Source organism: Phoca vitulina, unplaced genomic scaffold (assembly GCF_004348235.1).
Source record: "Phoca vitulina isolate PV1807 unplaced genomic scaffold, GSC_HSeal_1.0 scaffold10, whole genome shotgun sequence".
NCBI classification, from domain to species: Eukaryota; Metazoa; Chordata; class Mammalia; order Carnivora; family Phocidae; genus Phoca; species Phoca vitulina.
In genome coordinates this window covers 2,391,236-2,417,041 of record NW_022589713.1, presented here as the reverse complement: position 1 = coordinate 2,417,041, position 25,806 = coordinate 2,391,236, and the positions used below count along the sequence as shown (strand labels likewise).

General features: G+C 36.3%; 1 protein-coding gene across 8 annotated transcripts in view; it reads left to right on the top strand.

Moving 5' to 3' along the window:
- LEKR1 (leucine, glutamate and lysine rich 1) overlaps positions 1-25,806 on the top strand; it is a 209,987-nt gene that overhangs the window by 147,511 nt on the left and 36,670 nt on the right. For 7 of the 8 annotated variants that reach the window (XM_032408368.1, XM_032408375.1, XM_032408369.1 and 4 more), the window contains 3 exons: positions 3,598-3,691; positions 15,055-15,219; positions 18,460-19,146. In XM_032408368.1, the coding sequence (XP_032264259.1) occupies positions 3,598-3,691; positions 15,055-15,219; positions 18,460-18,792 (592 nt within the window). In that variant the 3' untranslated portion in view covers positions 18,793-19,146. Of the gene's footprint in view, positions 1-3,597; positions 3,692-15,054; positions 15,220-18,459; positions 19,147-25,806 lie in introns of those variants that run through there. The other variant, XM_032408367.1, reaches the window with a different exon arrangement.

Sequence of the window (25,806 nt, the reverse complement as noted above, 5' to 3'; positions counted from 1 at the left end):
GACGCTGCCTTGTCCCAAATGTGCATAGCTGACCGTAAACTCTACCCTACTAGTCATCTGCCCGGTTCTTCACCTTAGTCTTTCCCTTTGATTCCTTTTCTTCCACATGCGTGTGCTCAGGCTTTAATCACTAATTATTTTTAAATAAATACTGAATAGATACATAGAAGCTGAACATAGGTGTAAAGTATAAAGTAGTACAATACAGTGAACATCTATGTGTCAACCACTCAGTTTAGGAAAAAGAACCTTACCATTAGCTTTGAAGTCCCTTTGTGTTTCTCCCCAGTTCCACCACAGTGCCTCATTCCACAGAGGAAACCACCAACTTGCATTTTGTGGTTCTCAGCAAACTAGGAATAGGAGGGAACTTCCTCAAATGGATAAAGAGCATCTATTAAAACCTATAGATAACACCTGATGTTTCTTTGCTTCACTTTATAATCTTACCAAGTGGTTTACATTCCTTAAAAAAGTTAGAGTTTGCATATATTTTATCTTCATAGAAATAAAATCATACTCTTAAGTGTTACCCAATGTTTTTTTTCTTTGTGCTCAAGATTATGTTTCTGGGATTTGTCCATTATGGTGCATGTAGCTGAAAAGCTTTCATTTCTTTATCTGTGTTGTATTCTAAACTGTACCACAATTGATTTATCCTTTCTGCTTTAACTGTATTATGTAAGTTTTGATATGTAGCAATTTCATTATTGTTCAATTCTAAGTATTTTTAAATATCAATTATGATTTTTTACTTGACCCATGACTTAGAAATACATTTTTTTAATTTCCAAATACGTGGAGATATTTTACATATCTTTTGTTATAGACGTTTGTTTTCTGAGACTATGGACTCTAACAGTGCTGTTCAGTAGTATAATGTGAAACGCATATGTAATTTTAAATTTTTCAATTGCCACATTAAAAGAGAAAAATAAACAGGTAAAATGTGTAATATATTTTACTTAACTCCATATATACAAATTATTTAAATATATAATCATCTTTAAAAATTATCACAGATATTTTAGATTTTGGGGAGGTACTAAGTTTTCAAATCTGGTGTGCATTTTAGATTTAGGCACATCCTAATTTGAACCAGTTACACTTTAAGTGCTTAGAAGCTACATATGGTTAGTGGCTGCCATGTTGGACCATACAGGTTAATCAGACAACAATTGTTTGTAATTTCCTTTCTGGCCTAGGATGTCCATTTCATGTGAGCTGGAAAATAATTGTGTGTTTTTCTACTAAGTGGGTACAGGGTTCTATACATGAACCTTAAATCAGTCGCATTGTTAAAATCCTCTATATTCTTACTGAATTATTTGTCTGCTTGACCTTGGGTTGCTGCATTATGGCTTTCTTTTTTCTTTTATAGTTTTCTGATTTTTAAAAAATCAGGATATCATAGGTCTTGACTTTTTATCTGTAGAAAATCTTTGAGTCCCAGGTTGAAGATAGGTTGCTCCCCAAAATATTGTTTTTTCTACCAGGCATCTGGAGATAAAGTTAACCTATTACCACTTTAAGATATCTTTTCAACATGAAGCTCTTCGAACCACTCAGGTTGTATGAATTCACAATAAAAATCTGCATTAGTGTTTACAAATTCCTGTGAGAGATTTATATTTATATTTTTCCCTCTACATAGCACCAAAGTGCAAAACCAGTAATTTTCTTTTGTACCTTGAGAGGTGTTATTTGAATTTTACACATACTAGGTGTGAATTTCACACATTTACTGCATGTGCAGCTCTTTGAGATGCAGCTTCATGCAGGTGAGTTTCCTTTTAGACTCTCTCTCCCGAGCCCTTCATGGCTATGAAATTTAAAGGTCAAGTTCATCAGATTTGGAAGGTACCTTCAAGGTGAGAATTGGTTTCAATGCTCCACTTATTGTTGTGGGTTCTTCCTTTTACTTCACTTTTTTAAAGATTTAGTTTGAAATAATTACAGAAAAGTTACAAAGACAGTAAAGAGAGTTTATGTTCCTCTTTGGCCCATTTTTAATAACAATGACACATCTGTAAAAACTAAGAAATTAACATTGGTATAATACAATTAACTAAACTACAGACCTTATTCAGATTTCAGTAGTTTTCCACTCATATCTTTTTCCTGTTCTTTCACTTGAGTTTTGTTCTCTGCATCCTTCCCACTTTTTGTCCAGCTCACTGATGAATTTTAAGACTTTTTTTATAAGTTAAAAAAATGTTTACTTATTTTCAGTAGGAGAGTTGTCAAAGTACCCAGTCCAATACACTTCTGGAAGAGAAGTCTGGGGAGTTTTATTTTTTTTAATAAGTTTCCCTCAAATGATATTTATAATCCTGGTTACCAAGTCCAACATGTCTTCTTATGCTTGTGTCCTTAAATTTTTCTAGCCTAGAAATGTAGGCATTATTTTTATTATGGTAAAAAAATATTTAATAATATTTTAAGAGTGAGACTAGAAAAGAAATCAAGAGATAGATTGAGAGTCTATTTTAATACTATAGGTGGGAGAAAAAGTCAAGAGCCTTAACAAGGCTGTTGGTAGAGGGAAAGGAAGAGAGGAAATAATTTGGAGTTCACTCAGGAAGCAAAATAATAGAATTTGGTATTGAATGGATGTGGTAGGACAAGGAGAAGAAAGAGTCAGAGAAAACTCAGGGATTTCAAACCAAAGATTTTGACTCTTGAAGATTTTCAGAAGTCAAAAGGAAAAGCAAGATTGCAGAAGATGATAGTGAATTTGTTTTTTAATAGATCTGGTATTAATGGTTCTTTAGGGTGGAGATGTCTAACAGGCAATTATAATTGAAAGCCACAATTTTGAGAAAGGACTCCAAGCTAAAAGGAACAGGGTGGTGATAGAAAACAAGAGATTAGAAAGAGGAATAAGCAATGTAGAAGAATTACCTACACAGAAACTAAGGAAGGACGTGGTGATTACGGAAGAGGGAAGGAGCCCTGATCAACAAGTGTGCTTTTGCCACTACTTGTGATATTCAAAGGCTTAATTTCAGTACCCCTTTGAGATGCTGTTACGAATCTTCTGCACTTACCTCCACCCAGAGGATTACAAACTAAACTTTAAGATCCATTTATGTGGATTAAACTATTAAAATGTTCTTTGTGTTTTCTTTTCAATTTTCTAATATGTTTTGTACTATACCATACTTGAGACATTACCTTCTACTTAATTTGGTTTGTTCCTATCAGTACTTGAGACAAGTAAAAGAAAAATAAATCTAGCAAGAACCACAAACGTGTTGATTTTATGGCATATCCCAACATATTTTCCCTTTTTTTAGGAAAAAAATATTGTCTAGTGTTAGAATTTAGTCATAAACTTTGGAACCATAATGTGTAATGTTTTATGATATTTATGACTCCACATATGTTGTTACTATTTCATGCAAAAGTAATACTTACCTTGTATGTAGTGTTTGTAAATTGCTGTTAATGGTAAAAGTAGTATCTAGTGGCAGTATATATATTGCTAAAGAGAAGAAACAGACTAAGTTGTGAAATACTATTCTCTGAGCCAGGAACTGCAATTTAGGAAGAGTATCAGGGTCTTGACTCATTTGTTGGGTTTATGGTTTTCAGGGAATTAATGCTGATTTCACATCAGAAAAGCATCGAACAGCTGCAGGAAACCCTTAGACAGAAGCTGCTGAACGATGATAACTGGAGAGAGAAGGTAATGATAATGTAGCTTTCATCAGCATGTGTCTTATTTGCTTTTTAAAAATTCTATCTGTTTGGGGCGCCTGGGTGGCTCAGTCGGTTAAGCGTCTGCCTTCAGCTCAGGTCATGATCCCAGGGTCCTGGGATTGGGCCCCACATTGGGCTCCCTGCTCAGCCAGGAGCCTGCTTCTCCCTCTCCCTCTGCCTGCCGCTCTCCCTGCTTGTGCTCACTCACTCTCTCTGTCAAATAAATAAATAAAATCTTAAAAAAAAATTATATCTGTTTGCCAGGAGACTATTCCAGATATCTTGGCTTCTATGCACATTTTGATTCCTTCTGGAATTTCCTAGACCAAACATGCTTATAGTGTGTGTCTTTTCCAAAATATTATACAACATAATGGGAAATAAAAAGATAAGAACAGAATTTAAAATCTTGTAAAATTAAGATAGCCCTTAGTTGTCATGTAAAAGTATAGGTTTTATTTTTAAGTATTTACCTTTTTCCTGTAAAGGGACAGAATCCGCATTTGACTACATCCTTAAAAGCAGGGGAATATTTATTTATTCTCACAATTTTTCTGCTTTTAAGAAGATACTACAAGAGAATGTAAAATGACAAAATTACTCAGTTATGAACTTTTGGCAAAGTAAAATGAATAAGTATTTAGCTCACTGTTTACAAAGAAAATATTTTCTCTTACAGTACTGAAAAATGCATTAATTTTTGTCTTTGGATTTTTCTAAATCTTTCAAAGTTTCAATAATAAAGATGTATTACTTGCATAATTTTAAAGGATACAAATAATATTCTCAAAATTATTGGTCCCTACCTTCTCGGGCCTTGTACATCTCTAGTCATTGAGGCTGCAACCCATCATTTCCCTGTCATAAACTTCTGATACTCCTTGATTGATCCCTGGGCCTCATCCTGAACAATTCCCTGAAGCCTTTCCAACTCTTTCTCTTGCCCAGCTGATGCCTGCCCTAGCACTAGCCTTCATCCTTGGTTTTCTGTTAACATTGTAAATTTGCATCTAGAGGTGGAGCTGGCTACTGAAATTCAGATTGCTTGACTAAAGTCCTGACAACCTGTTTGGTTATTATCAGATTCTTCTCCATGATGACTAGACCCTATAACTTGTAACCTCAAGCAACAAGCAGTGGCCATGTCAAACTAACATCACCTGGACTCTTCCACCCTACCATCCACCAAATTGAAACCCTTTAGATACTGTTGCTGGCTCAGGTCAGTTCTAAATTTTTCACTTTCATTTCCATTCTTTACTCAGTTGGCCATACTCAGGCATTACTGGCTCTCTATAAAGCAATCCCACTTTCCTTGTCCCTCAGGGATAGCACATTCAGTATGTAAGAGAAATGATCACTATAACAACAGTTCCATAGAGGCAACAATTAAACATTGAGAATACAGACTGAAGTTGCTCTAAGTGGTTCATTCTTATTTTGTTTTATTTTGAAGTATGGACTTTTTCTTTTCCTTCTTCTCTAAAGCCTGCATTTCTTTAATTCTTTCTAATTTTTATTAGCTTTGGGGTATTCACTTGGCTAGTCTATTCTTATTCACTTCCTCCATCCTTACCAATCCATGTTTGAAAATACAAAAAAGATGATCAACCTAACCAGCAATCCAAAAAGTGCAAATTAAAACAATGAGATTATTTTTTTAACCCATCCAGTTAACAGAGTGGTTTTGGCATTGTGGTAAGTTCTTGTGAAATAATCTTTCATACTCACTCTTTAAGGGGCTGGAAGTTACAACAACCCTTTGGAGAGCAATTTGGAAGTATGTATGAAGAGATATTGTAAACATTTCATCTTTTGATGCAGAAATTTCACTGATGGAATTAATGTGAATGGAGATTCACAGATTCTTCCCTTCCTTCAAACACCTGAGCTCCTCTTAGACTGGTAGAGTGAACTTTCCTGCCTTTGCTGTGTAGAAGTTCTTTATCTTCATGGTCACACCCCATGAAGGACTTTCAGATACAATCTACTGGAAAAGTCTCTGCATTTACAATTTACTCTATTACTGCTGCTTACTGTACCCTGTCTGTGAGGTGCTAACACAGCAAGTGGACCAAGTTAATGTTAGCATTTGATCATATAAAAGCATTATGGTCTTGCTTCATGCTGTTAATTTGATGATGAAAATAAACCTAAGTAAGATTTTCTAAGTTCTTGCTAAGACCATGATATCATTCTAATAAATTAATTATATCATAGATGTATTTTGGCATGTATAATTTTCTATGATATAAATGGGCATTTCATTTTGTTGAGAGGATATGACTTCTTGTTAATAAATCTTATCATTTAGCTTAGCAGTAAATCAAGATCCAGACCAGTAAAGCCAAGGAATGATAATTATGTCTTGGCTGTGCTAGTTATTGAGACTATGAATAAAAAGTTCCCTAAAAGTCCTCTCATGAGAAAGGAAAATCACTAATATGATATTGTCATCTCTTTCTTGGGTCACTGTGCCTTTGTGTAGGAATGAAATGTTCCCTTTACAAATATATAATACACATATTAGAATAAACTTCATAACTTAAATGCTTTTAACATTCAAAAAAAGTAGATAGCAATTTGTGCCCGTACTTAATTATTTTAAAGTATGTAAAAAGCACATAATAGAATCAATAGTTGCTATGCAACAAGGATGGCACATTTTAAAATAAACTGCATATTTACTAATTGCCATGGATTTTTATTTATTTCAAGTATTCCTTTGATGTGAAAAAAATAATGTGCATACTGAACATTTAAAATTGGTCCCAAATACACATGTTGTTGCTTTTCAGTTAAAATTTTTGTAATTATAGAATTTCCCATAGCCAGACTGCTGACATTAAGTGATAGTCATGTGTTGACTATTACTTGGTAGTGTGATAAACAAATTCCAACCAAATATTTTGTTAGATTATTATTAAGATATCCTATTTAGGAACATTTTAGAATTGTACTACTATTGACCTCATTTTAAATAGTACATAGAACGTTTAAAAACCAATAGTTAAAACAAACAAACAAACTGAACATTACTTCCTGGCTGAGCAACTGGATTAATAGTGAAAATGCAGGGGGGCGAGGGTAGTTGGAGTTTACCTCAAGAAATAGTCAATTCCAGCACCAAAGGGAAGCAAACAGAACATCTAAAATTCTTCTTCAAAATAGAAGAGCCAAATGGCTGAATAATTCCTAATGTGTTTAAGTGTACTATTAATGGAATTTAGAAGGATAACTTGTAAAATAACAGAATTTGACAGGGATGAACTTGTCATAAAATATAAATTTTCATTTATGCATATAAATGAATGGCTAAAAAGAATATTGAGAGCACACTTTAATTTATAAAATTATAATGTAATTTTCAAAATTGAACTAATAAAATCACAACATTTTAGATCTAGAATAGCCTGCAAATATCATCTGATTTAAACCCTTAATCAAGATAATAAGAATAGTCTCCATTATTAGTGTTTATTATATACCAGGCCTTGTGCTTAATGCTTTCCATAAATGTAATTTTAATTATTATAAAATTATTATTCCCATTTGCACATGGAAAAAAATAAGGCTCAGAGAAGTTAGGTAAATTGTGAAAGTTATATAGCCAGGAAATAACAACTGATACAAACCTGGAAAAAGAAGGAGAGCTAACTACAAAATCCAAAACTTCTGCATTTGGCCTAGATGGACGAATAGGAGCCAGATTTACCCTCTCTCCTAACTAACTAAGCCACTGGAGAAAAGATAGAAAACAATGGTTTCCAGACACTAGATATCAGACTACGAAGGATAATGATTCTTAGAGATAGGAGACAAATGGGGTAAACTCTGTGATTGCCCAAACTTAGTTCCTTGAAATAAATTTAAGGCCACAGTGCAGGAAGTGTGAATCTAGGTAGTTTGGCAGGTTCTTTGAGTTAAGGAGACCAGAGAGATCAAGATAGCTACAATTCACAGGATGGTGTTCTCAGGGGAGAGCTGCACACAGAAAGAATGCTGGAGATCTACAAAGAGTCCCCATTAAGTATATGTATGGTCAGTGCATATGTGTGGGGAAACTACCCAAAGGCAGGGAAAGACCCATCTGAAAGGACTAGAGAGGAATACCATATGCTCACACAAGGCCAGACTGGAAGACCTATAATTCACAGGGCACTGGGTAGATACTTCTCAGAAGGTTCTTGCATCAGTAGTAGGAAAACATTAGCGCTAGACTAAATGCTGAGCTGATTCTGCCTAACAAATTTTAAAAGGAAGAACTATAAAAATCAAGCTGATTCAAAGAAACTTAACAACATCCCAGAAGAGAGTTCAATAATACTCATAGGAATATAAAAATATCCAGCATCTAACAAGGTAAAATTTACAATGCCTGGCATTCAATCAAAACTTGCCATCCAAAAGGAAAAGGAAAACAAGGCTCATGATGAGAGAAAAATCAATGAATAAAAACTGACTCAGAAAGGCACAGATATTAGAATTAGCAGACAAAGACGTTAAAACAGTTGCGATAACTGTATTCCATTTGCCCAAAAACTAGAGAAAGAGGTGAGCATGTTAAGTAGAGATATGGATTATATAAAAAAGATCTAAAGTGAACTTCTGAGATGAAAAGTACAATATCTAAGATAAAAAGTACACTGGATGGGATTAGTGGCAGATTAGACATTCCAGAAGAAAAGTTTAGTGAACTTGAAGACACACAACTGAAATAATCCAAATGAAATAAAAATAGGAGACTCAAAACAAACAAGAACATCAGTGAGCTATGAGACAAATTCAAGTGGACTAATATATGCCTAATTAGAATCCCCAAAGGACAGGAGAGAGAAGAAAGGACAGAAAAAATATTTGAAGAAATAATGGCTGAAAAAAATTAAGATTTAATGAAAACTATAAACCACACATTCAAGAAGCTCAACAAACCTCAAGCACACCAAGGAGCATTCTAATCTAATTGCTCAAAAATAGTGATAGAAAGAAAATCTTAAAAGCAACCAGAAGATAACAGACATATAAAGAGGAACAAAGATAAGGATGACAGCAGATTTTTCATCAAAGACCGTATAAGTGGGGCACCTGGGTGAGTCAGTTAAGTGTCCAACTCTTAACTTTGGCTCAGGTCATTATTTCAGGGTTGTGAGATTAAGCCCCGCATTGGGCTCCATGCTGCGTGTGGAGCCTGCTTAAGATTCTCTCTCTCTCTCTGCCCCTCCCCCCCCTCTCTTTTTCTCTAGAAAAAAAAGACAATATAAGCAAGAAGAATGTGGGACTAAAAGTACTGAAAGAATGAGGGGACTGGGAGTGCAAGCTGCCAATCTAGAAATCCACACAAAGTGAAAATATCTTTCAAATATAAGGGTGAAAGAAAGATTTTTTCAGAGATGAAAAAGCTGAGCAAATATATCACCAGCACATCCACACTGTGAGAAATGTTAAAAGAAGTTCTTTAGTCAGAAGAAAAATTACACCACATGAAAATATGGATTTATACAAAGGAATGTAGGACATCAGAGATGGCAAAAATGTGGAAAAACGTATGAGTCATTTAAATATTTGAATTTCTTTAAAATATAGTTAACTATTGAAACAAAAATATTAACAACCTAATATGAGATTTATAACATAGAAGCAAAATATATTACAAAAATAGCAGTGTCTAAGGGAAAATTAGAAGTATACTATTATGAGATTCCTATACATGAAGTGATCTATCACAGACTGCATTAAGTTAAAGATGTAGTTTATAAATTCTAAAGCAACCACAAAAATAGAAAAAGAATTATAGCTAACAAGCCAGCAAAGGAAATAAAATTGAATTTTTAAAAAAAAAACTCAGTTCAGAAGAAGACAAAAAAAAAGAGGAAGAGGAAAAAAGATGAGATGGACCAAATAGAAAACATACAGCAAGATAGCTTTAAAGCTAATCATATCAATCAATAATCTAATTAAATGTAAATCATCTAAACCAGGGGTCAGCATACTTTTTCTATAAAGGATCAGTTAGTAAATATTTTTGCTCTGTGGGGACACTGAGTCTCTTTTGGAACCACTCAGCTCTGCACAGCATAGCTTAAAATCAGCCATAGACAATAAGCAAATGAATGGGCATGGCTGAATTTAGTCTGTGGGCCATAATTTGCCAAGCCCTGGCCTAAATATCCCCATTAAATGACAGAGGTTGTCATGTTGGATAAAAATGCAAGATTCTACTATATGTTCCCTACAAAAAAATACACTTTAAAGAAATATTTTAACAAATAGGTTAAAAATAAAGGATGCATAACACAAAGTATATGCTAACACAAATCAAAGGAAAGAGGAACTAGTTACTATTAGAAAAGTAAATTTTGGGGCGCCTGGGTGGCTCAGTCGGTTGGGCAGCTGACTCTTGATTTCCGCTCAGGTCGTGATCTCAGGGTCCTGGGATTGAGCCGCGTGTCAGGCTCCGCTCAGCACAGAGTCTACTGGAGGATTCTCAGTCTCTCTCTCCCTCTGACCCTACCCCCCCCCCAGCGCTCTCTCTCTCTCTCTGTCTCTCTCAAATAAATTAATAAATAAATTTTTAAAAAGAAAGGTAAATTTCAAAACAAAGATCAGAATATTTAGAATATTAGCAGGGGTAATGAACATCATTTATTTCATAATGTTTAAGGGATCAGTTCACCAAGAGGACATAAATAATCCTAAATGTTTATTCACCTAATAACAGGGTTTTAAAATTGATAGACCAGCAAGGAGAAATAGACAAATCCATAATTAGAGTAAGAGATGTCAATAATAGCCCTTTCTCAATAATAATTGATAGAAAAATACCTAGAAAATTAGTAGAGATATATTCTGTGGAAAATAATAGTTTTTTAGAACAACTTATTTTTAAGAAATATATTGGACAACACTATTAACTAACATGACCTAATTGATATTTATAAAATTCTCCATTTAGCAGCAGAATAAACATTCTTCTCAAGTGCACATGGGACATTTACTAAAATAGATCATATTCTGGAGCATAAGTAACTCAATAAATTTGAAAGGATTCAAGACATACAAAGTATTTTTTCTGACCACAGTGAAATTAAAATAGAATTTATTAACAAAAAGTTATCTGGAAAGATCCCCAAATATTTTGAAACTAAGTAAATACCAAGTCCATGCCCTTAATCACTATGCTATGTAGATGTATGAGGAGACAGGCTACATGGAAAAATGAAACATGCTGAGCCACTGAGATGAAACACTGAGATGTTACCAGAAACATCTAAGTGTGCACACCCCCTCCATCTCATAGTACCTCTGTGATCTTGGTGAAGGTACTTAACCTCTCTGAGCCTATTTCATAATCCAGTGTGAATAATAATAATTATTATTTTATTATTATTATATGTTATAAGAATTAAATGAGTTAATATATAAAATGTGTTCTGTACCATGCCATCCTACCTTGTATTGGTACCAAGTGAATATTCTCTCCTTTCATACTGAGTTTACACAGTTCTTGGCAGGACTTCAATACATATTCTGATCCCTTAGCATTGTTTTTTTTACTGCAAAGTTTATGTATTTGAATAATCATCTACTTTTACAATATATTATTCAGCAGTTAATTCATAAATAATCTGAAGTATTAGTTTTCAACCAGCATTTTTTTAACTTTTGGAAAACAGTAAAATAAATTATTTTAGGAGATAATATTTTTTAAAATTATATACGTACATCAAATATAAACAAATGACCTAATTACTACTTCGACATCTGAAATTCCCTTGCTTTTATAGGGATTGTCATAAATGAATGATTATGTTACAACATGCTGTTTGGCTCCAAGACAGAAAATTATCACAGAATCAACCACAAATATCTCACTTGGAAAATAGTGAAAAGACAGAATTTTGCACATCAGTATTAGACACAGGTGTTATAAAATACTAATTATGCATTTCAATACAAATACAAAGGGAATTAAAAACAACATACTCAGAGTGCTCTAGAGTCATCAGGAAGCCTTCACCAAGGAGGGAGTTTGAAGTAATGGGAGATATGGATAAATAAAAAGCAAAAAAAATTTTTTTTTGTACACTGAAATGTGTACAGAGATAACAATTTATTTTACTTTGTGTAACTCCTAAGCTCATATATTATTCATGCTTTGGTTTTAGAAATCAGAATTTCCCCATGATTATTAAAATTACTATTAGTTATTATATAAAGTGGTTCATATTTTATATAAGCACCATCACCAAATTAATTTATTTTGCATAAACATAAGTTCTGCCATCTAAGATATTTTATTTTTTTATCTAAGGTATTTTATTTTATTTTTTTCAAGGTTTTATTTATTTCTTTGAGAGAGTGAGCGAGCGAGAAAGAGCAGGAGCAGGGGGAGGGGCAGAGGGAGAGGGAGAAGCAGGCTCCCTGCTGAGCAGGGAGCCCAGCTCCATACCAGGACCCCAGGATCATGACCGGAGCTGAAGGCAGACACTTAACCAACTGAGCCACCCAGGTGCCCCTATCTAAGATAGTTTAAAGAGTTTATATCAACATACAAAAAACATAAACACAATAATTTGGCGTGAATTCATCTTCTCAATGACAAATAATATACTGGCTTAAAAAAAATCACTGTGTTCGTTGGCTCATCATTTTGTTCAATCTATTCAGATTATGAAGGAACTAGTGGTATCATCTTTCTATGCTACAGTGTCAACACATTTAGGTGGCCCTTGGCATCCGTTGCAGCTTCCTTAAATATTTACAAATCCCACCTGAAGCTCGTTACTTTGCTTCTCTTTCTCTGGTTGTGCACACTAAAAACCAACTCAGTAATAGTAAATCACTCTTCTCTCTTCTATTTACATGCTTTTTCTTTCCCACCTTCCTTCTATTCCTTTTTATTTTTAAAATTTTATTTATTTATTTGTCAGAGAGAGAGAGAGAGAGCATGCATGTGCACAAGCAGGGGGAGCAGCAGGCAGAGGGAGAAGCAGGCTCCCTGCTGAGCAGGGAGCCCCACGCGGGGCTCGATTCCAAGACCCTGGGATCATGCCCTGAGCCAAAGGCAGATGCTTAACCGACTGAGCCACCCAGGTGTCCCCTTCCTTTTCCTTCCTTTTTTTCTCTTTACCTACAGTAGTTCGTTCCAAGGAATAGTTTGGGGACAAGAAGGACTTGCTACCTGACTTGCTACTTGACTCGTTCAGTCCATCAGCTACCTCCTTTTCTTCCCTGAATACCTTCTGTGTTTCATCCTCTTCTAGGGACTCCACTGATTTCCTAAATGGCCTCTTCCCCGTAATAAATTTAAAAAAAATTTTTTTAAGTCCTTCTAAAGTCTTTCTGTCATCTAATTTACAGTTTGTCCTGTCCCATCTAGTCTGCATATATTCTTATTCTCTTAATTCAAGCAATGAAAAGAAATTAAAGGATTCAAGGCATCTTTGGGAGGCAAAGTGAATAGAACTTGGTGTTGGATTAGGTGTGAAGGGTAAAAATGATGTCCCAGTTGCTGACCTGAATAACTAGATGGATTGTGGTTACTGTGTCTTGACTGGGGAAGGAACAGGTGGGGAGGGGATTGTATCTAGGTTTCTGGTTCAGACAGTTTATTTGAGACACCTATGGTATATCTCAATGGCTAGCAGGGATGGGTAGATGTAAGTACCTGGAATTCAGAAGAACATCTGTTTTTTGGGGTTTTTTTGTTTTTTCCTGAGTGCCCCTGAGGCTTCCCTTGCCTTTAGGAGTCTGAGAACAATACATTTGAGCAATGCTATCATGTTCCTAAATGATCCTTAGCATCCTTTCTCTCAAACAATCCAGAAACTTATTTTGAGAGAGCCAAAATAACTCCTTGCATTGAGTATAAACGTAATTGTTTTGCCTTGGAGGAAATGCTTAGTCCTATAACCAGTGCAACAAACTCGACTGACCCCACACTGGGGCTAGTCATTTATCTGTATTTTATTTAATTTAAAGGACTTTATGTAAACTTTCTTGGCAAATTTTCTGTTTCCTGGTACCCTGGTTTCAGTGTTTACCTGAGAAATTCATGTTGACCTCTTTCCTCCTCTCAGAGTGATCTGAATCACAGAGTCACAGTAAGTCAAGTTTGACAGTTTTTCTCCCAAGTTATCTGGCATTTACTCCCTCTAAGAATTTATAATCATGGCACAATGTAAATCTAGAGCCAGCCTGTCACTGAGATTCTCTAATCTCACTAGATGAATCAGGCCTGAATGACTCCAGTACTCATAGATTTGTTCTCTCTCTTGCTCTAGTAGGCAGAGCCAAAACCAATGGTTAAAAACCACAGGGAGAGAGATGTTGGCTCAACTAAAGGAAAAACTGCCTAATGCTTAGTGCTGTCTGAAAATGGAAATGCTTGCTGGGAAGGAGTGAGTTATGGTTTCTAGTGGTGTTGAGGCACAGGGCAGACAATCGTTTGGTGCAGATTCTGTGGTAGAGACTGAAGAGTCAGAGCATAGAAGTAATCTCCACTGACTGTTGAATCTCTGCTCGTGCTAGAGCTTTATACATATGTTTTGTCCCATTTATCCTCATAACAACTCCCAAGGCAACTAGTTGTAACCCCACCAGGAGAGGTTACAGTCACAATTTAAGATTATACAGCTAGAATGTGGCAGAGCCAGGGTTTAGAGCCAGAATTTAAACTCAGCTTCCTCTGAATCCAAAGCCCTTGCTTATTCTTTCCACAATTCATGGAAGCTTGAGAAATGGAACCAGGGGATTTCTAAGGTCCCTTGCAGTGCTGTGGTTCTATATAAGTACAACATGGATACAGGCATCACTGACTTGACTGTGTTTTCCTTAATCATCCTTCTGGCCTCAATCACATTAAAATGATAATCTGTGACTCCAAAACTTTCTGGGATCTCCATCAAGAAAAGACCATTAAAAAAAAAATCAACATTTGTACTTTGTATCCCCTCTGAGCTTTCAACAGAACGTAGTCTAAAGGCCTCAAAATCTTTTTTATTTTTTTCTTATAGGGTTTCTGGGAGGGACTGAGTTTATAATACACATATACAGAAGATTAAGCTTTTAATATTTCTGAAAACTGTCGTAAGATATTGTCCTAACTTCTCTACTCATTTTACAAGTCTTAGAAGGTCTTAGAAGATCTTGAAATATTTGACCCAAGGTCAATTTTTCTGGCCTAAGTTCTGAGTCAGATTATTTTTAAACATTAGAATTAAAAAGTTAGATTCATTAAAAAATAAATATTAGAATTAATTTTTTAAAAAATTAGAGTCTGAAAATAAGCTTAATTTACTCATCTTAAAGTCAAATGGCTTTGTATGTGTGTTAAATGCTATTTTCTAGATTGAAGCTGAGCTGGCCAAGGAAAGAGCCCGACATTTAGTTGAATTTGAGGAGCAAGCTCTGCTTTTTAAGGAAGAAGCTAAACTAGAACTTGATATTGAAAAGGAAAAACACCAAGAAATAATCCAAAAGTATAAGAAAGAACAAGAGGAACTACAAACGAAGGTCTGTCATCATGATGTTCCTTATTATTTAATGGGTTTGAAACTATAGATGTTGGTTATTTCCTTCTAAGAACACTGTACAGTATTTTTAACTCAAGCAGCTTTCCTCAGGGTCATTGTGCGTTGGTTTTAGCGACATGGGTGGAGTGGTTTAGATCATTTCCAGAATTAATAGCTGAGATAAATCATATAAGCATACAATACAGCTATGTATGGAATTTTTTTCTACTAAAATAAACTTTTTTAAAAGATTTTATTTATTTAAGAGAGAAAGAGTGAGAGAGAGAGAGAGAGAGAGAGAGAGAGCACGAATGGGGGTTTGGGGGGAGAAGAAGGCTCCCCACTGAGCAGGGAGCCCGATAACACTAGGGGCTGGATCCCAGGACCCTGGGATCATGACCTGAGCCAGAAGTCAGACGCTTAACTGACGGAGACACTCAGGTGCCCCAAAATAAACCTATTTTTTAAAACAGCATAATTAGGGGCATTTGGGTGGCTCAGTCAGTTAAGCATCTGACTTCAGCTCAGGTCATGATCTTGGGGTCCCGGGATCCAGCCCCAGGTTTGGCTCAGTTCTCAATGTTTCTCCCTCCCCCTCTATGCCTCCACCACCCTCATGCTCCCTCTCTCAAATAAATAAAATCTTTAAAATAAATAAATAAAAATAAAAGAGCATAAATTATATAACTAATAATTAGCATGGTTAGATATTTTACCAACAACTAAAGCCTATCTCCTTTAATTACAAGTATTTCCAATTCTAGATATTTTTTGAATGAAGGGAAATATTTTAAAAATGTAATCTACCTCCATAATTTCTGAAACAGTATGTCCTAAACACAATTTTTTTAAAGATTTCATTTTTAAGTAATCTCTACACTCAACATGGGGCTCAAACTCACAACCCCGAGATCAGGTCACACGCTTTTCCAACTGAGCCATCTGGGGGCCCCCTAAACATAATCTAAGGTTTTGTTTAGGTTGCCTGTTATTATAAGACCTGAGTGTCATATATATGCATGTTTTTGTGTATACGTATATATTTGTGTTTGTGTATATGTATATGTGTGTGTATATTAACCAAGATTCAGTGGGGAAATCATACTTCGAATAAACTCACTAACAGTCTGTGTAAATTAAGTATCAGATGAGACTTAATGGCCTCTACTTCGGTGTACAGGAGATATGGTACAGACTTTTCAATAGCACTGTCAATGATAGGCAGGGCCAGCTACATGATTATGTGACAAGTACGATATCACAGGGTCCCACACTCAAAAAGGCTTCATACTACTTGGGTGTAATGCTCTGCAAATGTTGTCTTGAAATTCTTAGTAATTTTACCTTTGAATTTGTGTTTTGTAAGTAAAGTTCTATTGGGACAGTGGTGCACTTGCTGGGAGCTTGAAGTCTCAGCTCACCCAAATTTCTACCTCTCCTAGACTAGTTTGCTCCAAGAAAAGGCCTCTTAAGGCAGACCCCAACTTGCCAGGGGTTATGGTTTTTCAAAGTAAGTCATAAAAACAGATTTTGTAAATGAATTCTCTTGATTTTTAAAAGCTGACTCCCTTTTTGAAGAGATCAAAACGTATTTGTGGCTATGTGAGTCTCCTGTCCCGAGGATAATCTGGTCTGTTTCAGTGTTGACTCGCCTCTGGATGATGGAAACTACTGCTCAGACCTAGCAATGAGCCTCTTCCTTCCTGGAGTAATTGAATATAATGGAATGTTAATTTAATTTTTAAAGTTACCAAGTGTGAATAGATTTCGTGCAGAAGTTATTCTTAATGTAAATTTAACATTTGAAACAAATTTTGGATATATAACTCTTAAGTAATAGTTCACAAAATCGTTGGAACTTTGGTCTATGAATGTTTTCCAGATTCTTCATGGACTGGTTTCTTGTTATACTAATATTTATAATATGACGATATCCATAGCATAAATAATAAGGGTATGTTTCATGAGAAGCAGTTTTGCTCTTCCTGGTTTGTTTTCTTTTCTTTGTTTTGTTTTTTAAGGAGAAAGAAAAACAAGCAGCCTTTTCCGTTCTAAAGACTCCCAGGACTCTCAGCAAAAGCTGCTTATCTTCTCTCATCTCTTTATCTCTCATTCTCTCATCTCTTTATCTAGAGGTGCCACCTACAGAGACAGTATATTTTCAAAGTGTTCTGGTATTCTCTAGAATTGCACAGTCTAATATGTTAGCCATGTATGGTGACTTTAATTTCAATTAATTAAAATTAAATAAAATTTAAAATTCAGTTCATCAGTCACATTAGCCACACTTTTAATGCTCACTAGCCAGTCCTGGCAAGCCAGAGCCTATTGAGTGCATCTCTTTCCAACTCAGCAATTGGTGATGTCACCTTGGAATCGGCCAGGGTGAGAATATTTACACCACGGAGACTAGATACAAATCTGGCTTTTGTGTGTATATGAGTCAGTTGCTAAACATTTATTGACACACTACTGTCAGTAGGCACATGTGGCTAGTGGCTACCATATTGGATATCACAGAGTATCTCTATCATCTGTTGGGCAGTGCTGCTTTCAAAGTTGTAGTATCTGGGGTACCTCCAGTCATTGTAATAAGAAAGAAAAAAACATATCAAATGAAAACTTACTGCTATGGTATGAGTAGAATATAACTGTGGTGCTCCCCTATATGCACCCCCAAACATCAGGCATTTCTAGGCCCCAAAGCCACCTCATACTGAATCCAGACAGGTACCTGGATCAAGATTGAGCTGTCCTTGGTAGCTCAGTCCAGACATGGAGATTTATATATTTCCAAGGATGCCCAAGTCATTAATATGCAATTCCATTTAAGGTGGTAAAAATACATTTTAGTCTTAACATTTATTTATTTATTTATTTTAAAGATTTTATTTATTTATTTGACAGAGAGAGACACAGCAAGAGAGGGAACACAAGCAGTGGGAGTGGGAGAGGGAGAAGCAGGCCTCCCGCCGAGCAGGGAGCCCGATGCGAGGCTCGATCCCAGGCCCTGGAATCATGACCTGAGCCGAAGGCAGCCACTTAATGACTGAGCCACCCAGGCACCCCTAGTCTTAACATTTAAAAAGAAAATCTTGAAGGCCTACATAATATCATAGGATTTGTTTTCATTTGATCAGAAGTGTACACTGATTATTTAGAATAAACCTCTTAGAACCTTAAGAACTCTGTGGTTACCTAGAGATATTGCCTACAAATTAATAGAAGATTTATCTTACAGATATCTGACTTAATCGCAAGCGCTACTAGAGATCTAAGGCTGGAAGTGACCACTCTTGAAGAAAAACTCCGTGAATCTTATATCCGGTATACTGAAGATTCTGAGTCAAAGGAGAAAGAAATCGAAAACCTTAAAAATGTGGTTGCAGAATTTGAATCCCGCTTGAAGAAGGAAATTGATAGTAATGATTCTGTTTCAGAGGACTTGAGGAAGGAAATGCAGCAGAAGTCAGATGAGCTAGAAAGAGTAATGCTGGCACAAACACAACTGATACAGCAGTTTAACCAGTCCCAGGAACAGGTAGGAAGCAGAGGATGGAGCCCTCACCATTAGTGAAAGAGCACACATTCTTTCCAAAAACGAGACAAGCAGACAAAAACATGAAAGGCAGCTTGGTGTCATGCAAAGAGTTGGGGACTATTAGTCAGGGACTTGGAATTACATCCTGGTTGTGTTCTTAACTAGGCAGTCACTTAACTCTCTGCATCTGGCTTCCTTTTCTATAAAATGAATTCACTGAACTACATAATCTCTGCGGTTTCCTGGCACAGAGTTCTACAATGTTGTAAATTACCATTTAAAACTTCTAAGACTAGGAATCTTTGTATATTTATGTCTTATTTGTTTTGATGTTAAATCTTTGCCAAAGAAACTTTTAGAGCACTTGCCGCTTAAGTTCAGAAAATAATTTGGACAATATATTTTATTTTATTTTATTTTTAAGATATTTATTTATTTGAGAAAGAGAGAGACAGAGCATGAGCAGGGGGAGGGGAGAGGGAGGGGCAGAGGGACAGGCAAACTCCCCACTGAGCAGAGAGCCCAGATGTGGGGCTCTATCCCAGGACCCTGAGATCATGACCTGAGCCAAAGGCAGCCGCTTAACTGGCTGAGCCACCTATGAACCCTGGGACAATATATTTTAAAAGTAATTTCTCTTTAGGGCTTTATCTTTCCGTCAACCTAAACTATAAGATAATTTACATGTGTTGGTCTTCTTTCTTATGTATGCATGATTATTTCAGCAATGTTTTTATTTAAACTAGAATGGACTTATTTTGATTTGAATTTTCTTTTCTAATAAAGTCTTATTTCTGAACTGCTAAGCAGTTTAGGGCACACAGCATGGAGGAGATTCATATTTGAATCTCCATGATTCGATGTTTCCTATTTCAGGAAACCCGAATTCTAGTGATTCTGCTTCTAAATTTCAAAGAGACCCTCAGGCTTAGCACTCAACATCTCCAGGCTTCCTTTCCTTTCCTTTCCTTTTCTTTCTTTCTTTCTTTCTTTCTTTCTTTCTTTCTTTCTTTCTTTCTTTCTTTCTTTCTCTTTCTTTCTTTCTTTCTCTTTCTTTCTTTCTTTCTTTCTTTCTTTCTTTCTTTCCCTCTCTCTCTTTCTTTCTCTCTCTTCTTTCTCTTCTTTTTCTTTCTTTCTTTTTTTCTCTCTTTTCTCTTCTTTCTTTTTTCTTTTCTTTCTTCCTTCCTTCCTTCCTTCCTCCCTCCCTCCCTCTTTCTTTCTTTCTTTCTTTCTTTCTTTCTTTCTTTCTTTCTTTCTTTCTTTCTTTCTTTCTCTCTCTCTCTTTCTTTCCTTACTCCTTACTTCCTTTTAAAATAACACTAAGCACACTACTCACCTTTCCAGATATTTAGGGGGTCAGCTGAGTGTCTCCGGCAGACACACTGCAGCACAGCCTCCCTGATAAAGTGAGCTGCTTCACAGGCCAGGCAGGAGGGGGAAGGGAGAGCACACATGGACTCAGTTCCACTGAAGAAACCCTAAGGAGAGAGGCGATGCAGGTTTGCTTCAAATGAGACAGCAGTGGTGAAGCTCTAGAGAAGGGATGGTAGGTTAAAGGAAAGAAAGATCAAGGCAATTAGACCAGCAGGTTTTCTAACTCTTAAATCACCAAAGAAATGGCAATATGGAAAGTAAGGAGTAACCTATAAACTAGGACAAGCAGAAAAAGATAGAAGGGTTGAATCCAGTAAGTATATACTGAACCTCTATGTAGGGGCCAGGCGCTGTGCTAGGCCCTATCTGTGCAATTATGAACAAGACTGACAACTGCCATTTCCTGCTCTCAAAGAAGAATTTAAAGACAATCTTATGTAATTAAATTGACATCCAGGGGCACCTGGGTGGCTCAGTCGGTTAAGCATCTGACTCTTGATTTTGGCTCAGGTCATGATCTCAGGGTCATGAGATCGAGCCCCACATCAGGCTCTGCGTTGAGTGTGGAGCTTGCTTAAGATCCTCTCTCTCCCTCTGCCTCTCCCCCTCTCCCTCTCAAAAAAAAAAAAAAAATTAAATTGACATCCAGAGGAAAGAATGACATAAACAAAAACTTAACATATACTGCATGGAGCACTGGGTGTTATATGCAAACAATGAATCATGGAACACTACATCAAAAACTAATGATGTACTGTATGGTGACTAACATAACATAATAAAATAAAAATTAAAAAATTAACATATAAAAAGCATAGACTAGGCTTAAAAATTGGCCTTAAGGACCTGTATTGGTTATCCATTGCTGCACAATAAATTATCCTCAAATTCAGTGGTTTCAAATAACAAACATGTACTATCTCATAGTTTCTGTGGGTCAGAATGTGGTTTAGCTAGGTACCTCTGGCTTAAAACCTCTTGTGAGGTGGGTGTCAGGGGATTAGGGGTACAGTTTTGCCTAAAGCCTCAACTAGAGGAGGATTTGTTTCCAGGCTCACTTTGTGGTTGTTAGCAGGATTTATTTTATTATGGCTGTTGGGCTGAAAGCCTTAGCACCTTGCTGGCTATTGGTCAGAGGACTTCCTCAGTTCCTTGCAATAAGGACTTCTCCATAGAACAACTTACACGTGGAGCAGGCTTCCCTCAGAGCAAGCAAGTTAAGAAGACTGAGAGTGCAAGAGAGGGTGTCTAAGATAGAAGCCAGTCTTTAGCCTAATCTCAGAAGTGACATCCCAGTGCTTCTGCTAAATTCGATTCATTATAAATGAGCCAGTAAGTCCAGCTCACATTCAAAGCAAAGGGATTGCACAAGGGGGTGAATAAGCAAGAGGGCGGGGATAACTGGGGGCCATTCTAGAGGCTGCCAATCTCACTGCCGCTGGAGGTAACTTTGGCAAGAGAAACTAGATTAAAAGTGAAGAGTGAATTTCTTTTTCAGACAAAAGGAGCTAGATGTGAAGCTCTTCCTGCTCATTAGTTGTAAAAGGAAGCCACTTAGAGTTGGAGCTTGTTTGTTTGTTTGTTTGTTTTTTAATGCACACTCTTGAAAAATACAAGACACTGGTTTGGCACATAAACAATCATTGGTCATTACTAGGCAATAGAAAGGGATCATTCCAAAAGTAAAGTTGCCTAAGGACATGCCTGGGGACAGACTTCCTTTAGCTGGGGTGGGAGGAAGGGAGGTAGATTAGATTTTCCATTAGAAGTTAAATAATTACCATTGAACTGTAAGAGTAAATAATTAAGTCTCCTTCTCTGGTTAAGCATGCCAAAGTCCAGAATATTCTTATAAAAAGAGGAAATGAGACAATAACAGTGATAGGATGTATGAGCCAGAAAGAATAGAGGTGGTAGCATGTCAAGTGAAAAACACTATTATTTTGATCATACATTCCAGACACTTGAAATTTCTCAGATTCTAGAGAAATAAGCCACATTTAACTTAAGAACAAATTCTCATTAGAATAAAGATAAATTAATGGTCTAATAAGGAAGCTAATTAAGGTCAGGAAAGCCCTATTCTCTTTCAAGGGGTCAGAGAATGGGTGGACTTTGCTTTTAATTGTTTGAAGAATGTTCTCAAGGATAGGAGGAAAGCCAGAGCCTCTAAAGGGCAAATGGGCATTCCTTCAATGGAGCAAAGATTATTGGAGAGTGTCCACAGAGACAACGAGGGTCAAGAAGGTGAAGCAACAAGAGGTGCAGGTGAATAAGAGGAGAAAATAGAACGTAAAACTGAATGGGAAATGTGAATGAGAAAAGAAGGCCCATGAAAATTCTTCATAGGGAGAAGACATACATTAAAAAAATTGAAATATATTTTTTAAGGTTTTATTTATTTATTTGACAGAGAGAGAGAGAGCACAAGCAGGGGGAGCGGCAGGCAGAGGGAGAAGCAGGCTCCCCGCTGAGCTAGGAGCCCGATGTGGCACTCGATCCTAAGACCCTGGGATCATGACCTGAGCTGAAGGTAGATTCTTAACTGACTGAGCCACCCAGGCGTCCCTGAAATATTTTTTTAAAAGAAGAAAGAAGTCAGAAAAGAAACCTAATATGTTAGAGAACAGAACATCATCATTTAAAACTAGGTTAAAATAGATTCACATGCTTCTTGCTACCAGTTTTCCTTCCTACTAGCTTCATATGAGTCCTGTCAAGACAGTGTGGCCAGGTCCCACTGTCAGGGGTCTTGTTGTAATCCAGAGGAAGAATGTGGTAAACCCCCCCAACCCAAAAAAAAAAAAAAAGAAAGAAAGAGAGAGAGAGAGTTCACATACAACTATCAAAGGAAAACCAGTATGGAATGTTCAATATTTTTATTGTCTTAAGATTATCAATAAGGAAAACAAAGGGACAGAAGTTTTAAATTCTATCAGTTCCTCTAGCCATCTAATGAAACTCAAAGACATTCAAAGATAAAAAGGAATGCTCTTGGTTAAAGTAGAGAATTGAATACATATGTTTATCTATGTTTCATCTCAAAACAGCACTAAAATGATAGTAAGTTAATAAAAAGTGAATACATCCATAAGGAAAAGAGAACAGGAGAGGAAGTTGACACCAGATGAAAGAGATGTTGACCAAATTTTGGAAAATAATTCAGAAGTAATTAGTAGACTGTAGGATGTTGAAACCTAATGCCTGTGAGGATTGGGGGAGTGGGGTGGAACCCTAAAACGAGCAAATCCAATTATGTGACACAGCACTGGAAAGGCTCAGGAATTGGAGACACGAGATTCTTCTGAAAGAGAGAAGGGTGGATCTGAAAATAGGATTGTTTGAATGATTGTAAAAGGAACAGATAGATACTCAGATGCCCTCCCTAACCTCTAAGCAACCCTCACTCACTATTCTAGCAGGATTCCAAAGATTTACATTCTAGAAAAACTGCATGTGAGAGGCTTTGGACCTGAGGGTACAGAACAGCAGAATGTGGGAGAAGGCTGGAATGAAAAGTCTGTATCTTAAAGAGTGAGACCTCCTGGTCCACTTTACCTACTTACTTCCCAGAACACAGACAACTAGGTTTATATATCAACAGCTAGGAAATTGGAAGTGCTCTCTCTGGAGAAGTGAGGTGGCTGAAAAGAAAAGAAAAGACCTACGGATCCTGCTAATTGGGGTCTCGCAGTGAAATGGCAATAGTCATGTTGTATCTACCCATGAAGAAGTATACCAATCAATAAGCCCTCACGGAGGCACACAGAGCTTCCAGTAACATTTTAGAGACTCATATTTAAACATGAACAACCAAAAGATCACCAGACATTTTAGGAATACCCCTAATATGAGATAGAAACAAGGATCAAACAAGCAAAAAAGAACTCAGAAGAAAAAGATACAAAATAATACAGGGAGCAAATGTGAGCTTCAAAAAAGAGCATAATTAATATCCTCAGAGAAAAGAGAAAAGATATTGCATCCATAGAACATGAGCAGGAGGCTATGAATAAAGAATGAGAATAAATATTAAGATATAAGAGCTGAAGTAAAAAATTGAATACTTTGGTTAGATAATAAAGATGAATAAATCTCCCAGAAAGTAGAAGAAAAAAGCAGAGTTGGAGAAAAGAAAAGAAAAGAAAATTAGAAAAAGAAGATTAGAGGAGATTTGGAAATAGAGAACAGAGAAAGCAGAAGAAATAAAATTATCCAGAAACTAATCAAGGTCATTTCCACGTACTGAAGGACATACATTTATATAATGGATGGTAAAGCAACCACACCAAAGCACTTCATCATGAAATAGCAATACCTTAAGGATAAACATGAGTAGTTAGAAAGTTTCTGGGCTGGGGGTGGGGTGGTTGGGAGGGTCACTTAAAAAGGATCAGGAATCAAAATGGCCTCAGAATTCTTAACAACAGCAGTAGAAACTAGAAGACAGTAGCTTCCACATTCTGAAGAAAAACTTTTCAACCTAGAATTCTATAACCTGACAAATGATCAATCAAGCAAGTGTCAAATAAGGATATTCTCAGATATTAGAGTTCTCAAAAATGATACTTCCCTTTGCAGCCTTTCTTGGGAAGTTGTCAGATGATATATGACACCACAATGAGGGAACAAAATAAGAAAGGAGAAGATACAGGAATTGGGAAGTAAGAGTTCCAACACAGGAGAGAAGTGGAGAGAATCCCTAGGACGACGGTAGGGAGAAATCCAAGAATTACAGCAGGGCACCAGATTTAGAGAACAACCAGCCTGGGGTCAGCAGAAGAATGGAGAGTTTTTAGAAGTATGTTTCCAAGAACAAAGAGAAGCTGATGGATTACATGGAGAGTTTGAACATGTTGAAAGAATATTTACATTTCTATAAGTGGGTTTAATGAAAAATTGGTGATCAACACCTAGAACCCTAAGCAGATAAATAGTGGGACAATAATTAACTCTGGAAGGATGCTATGCAAGAAGGGAAATGTAATCATAGTACACTGCATGGCTCAGGGATACATAATATTTATATACTATAATCATATAAAGTAAAATATAGATTTGACTAAAAATCGTGATGGAGATTGGGAAGATTTTCCAATAAAATTGTGATAGAAATTTCTCCTAGGGGAAGAGAAACATCTGCTCTGGGGCGTGGAGGGGCGGGGGTGGTGAAACATCTACTGGGAGTTGGAATAGGAAGCTAAATCTTCATTTTCCATTCTATGAAGCCGGCAGATAATGACTTCAAAACTGAAAAACCATGAGATAACTGCATAATGTTATTATTTAGGAATATGGAAATAAATATCACAAGAAACTGCTTAAAAATCTGAAAATGGTTATTCCTGGGATGTAGGACTTGGAAGTATGAAGGACTGCTTTTTTTCATTATACTATAGTACTGTTTTAATTTTTAAATATATGTGAGATATTACTTTAATTTTAAAAAATAATTTAAAACAATGGAAAGGAGTAACTTATAAAAAGGGCCTAATAGGGTGGCAGAGGATAGGATAAAAGACAAGGTTTTAGAACATGTAAACAGGTTTTTAAAAAATAGATGCTGGGGCACCTGGGCTCAGGTGATAAAGCATCTGACTGTTGATTTCGGCTCAGGTCATGATCTCAGGGTCATGGGATCAAGCCTCACTTCTGGCTCTGAGTTCAGCGCAG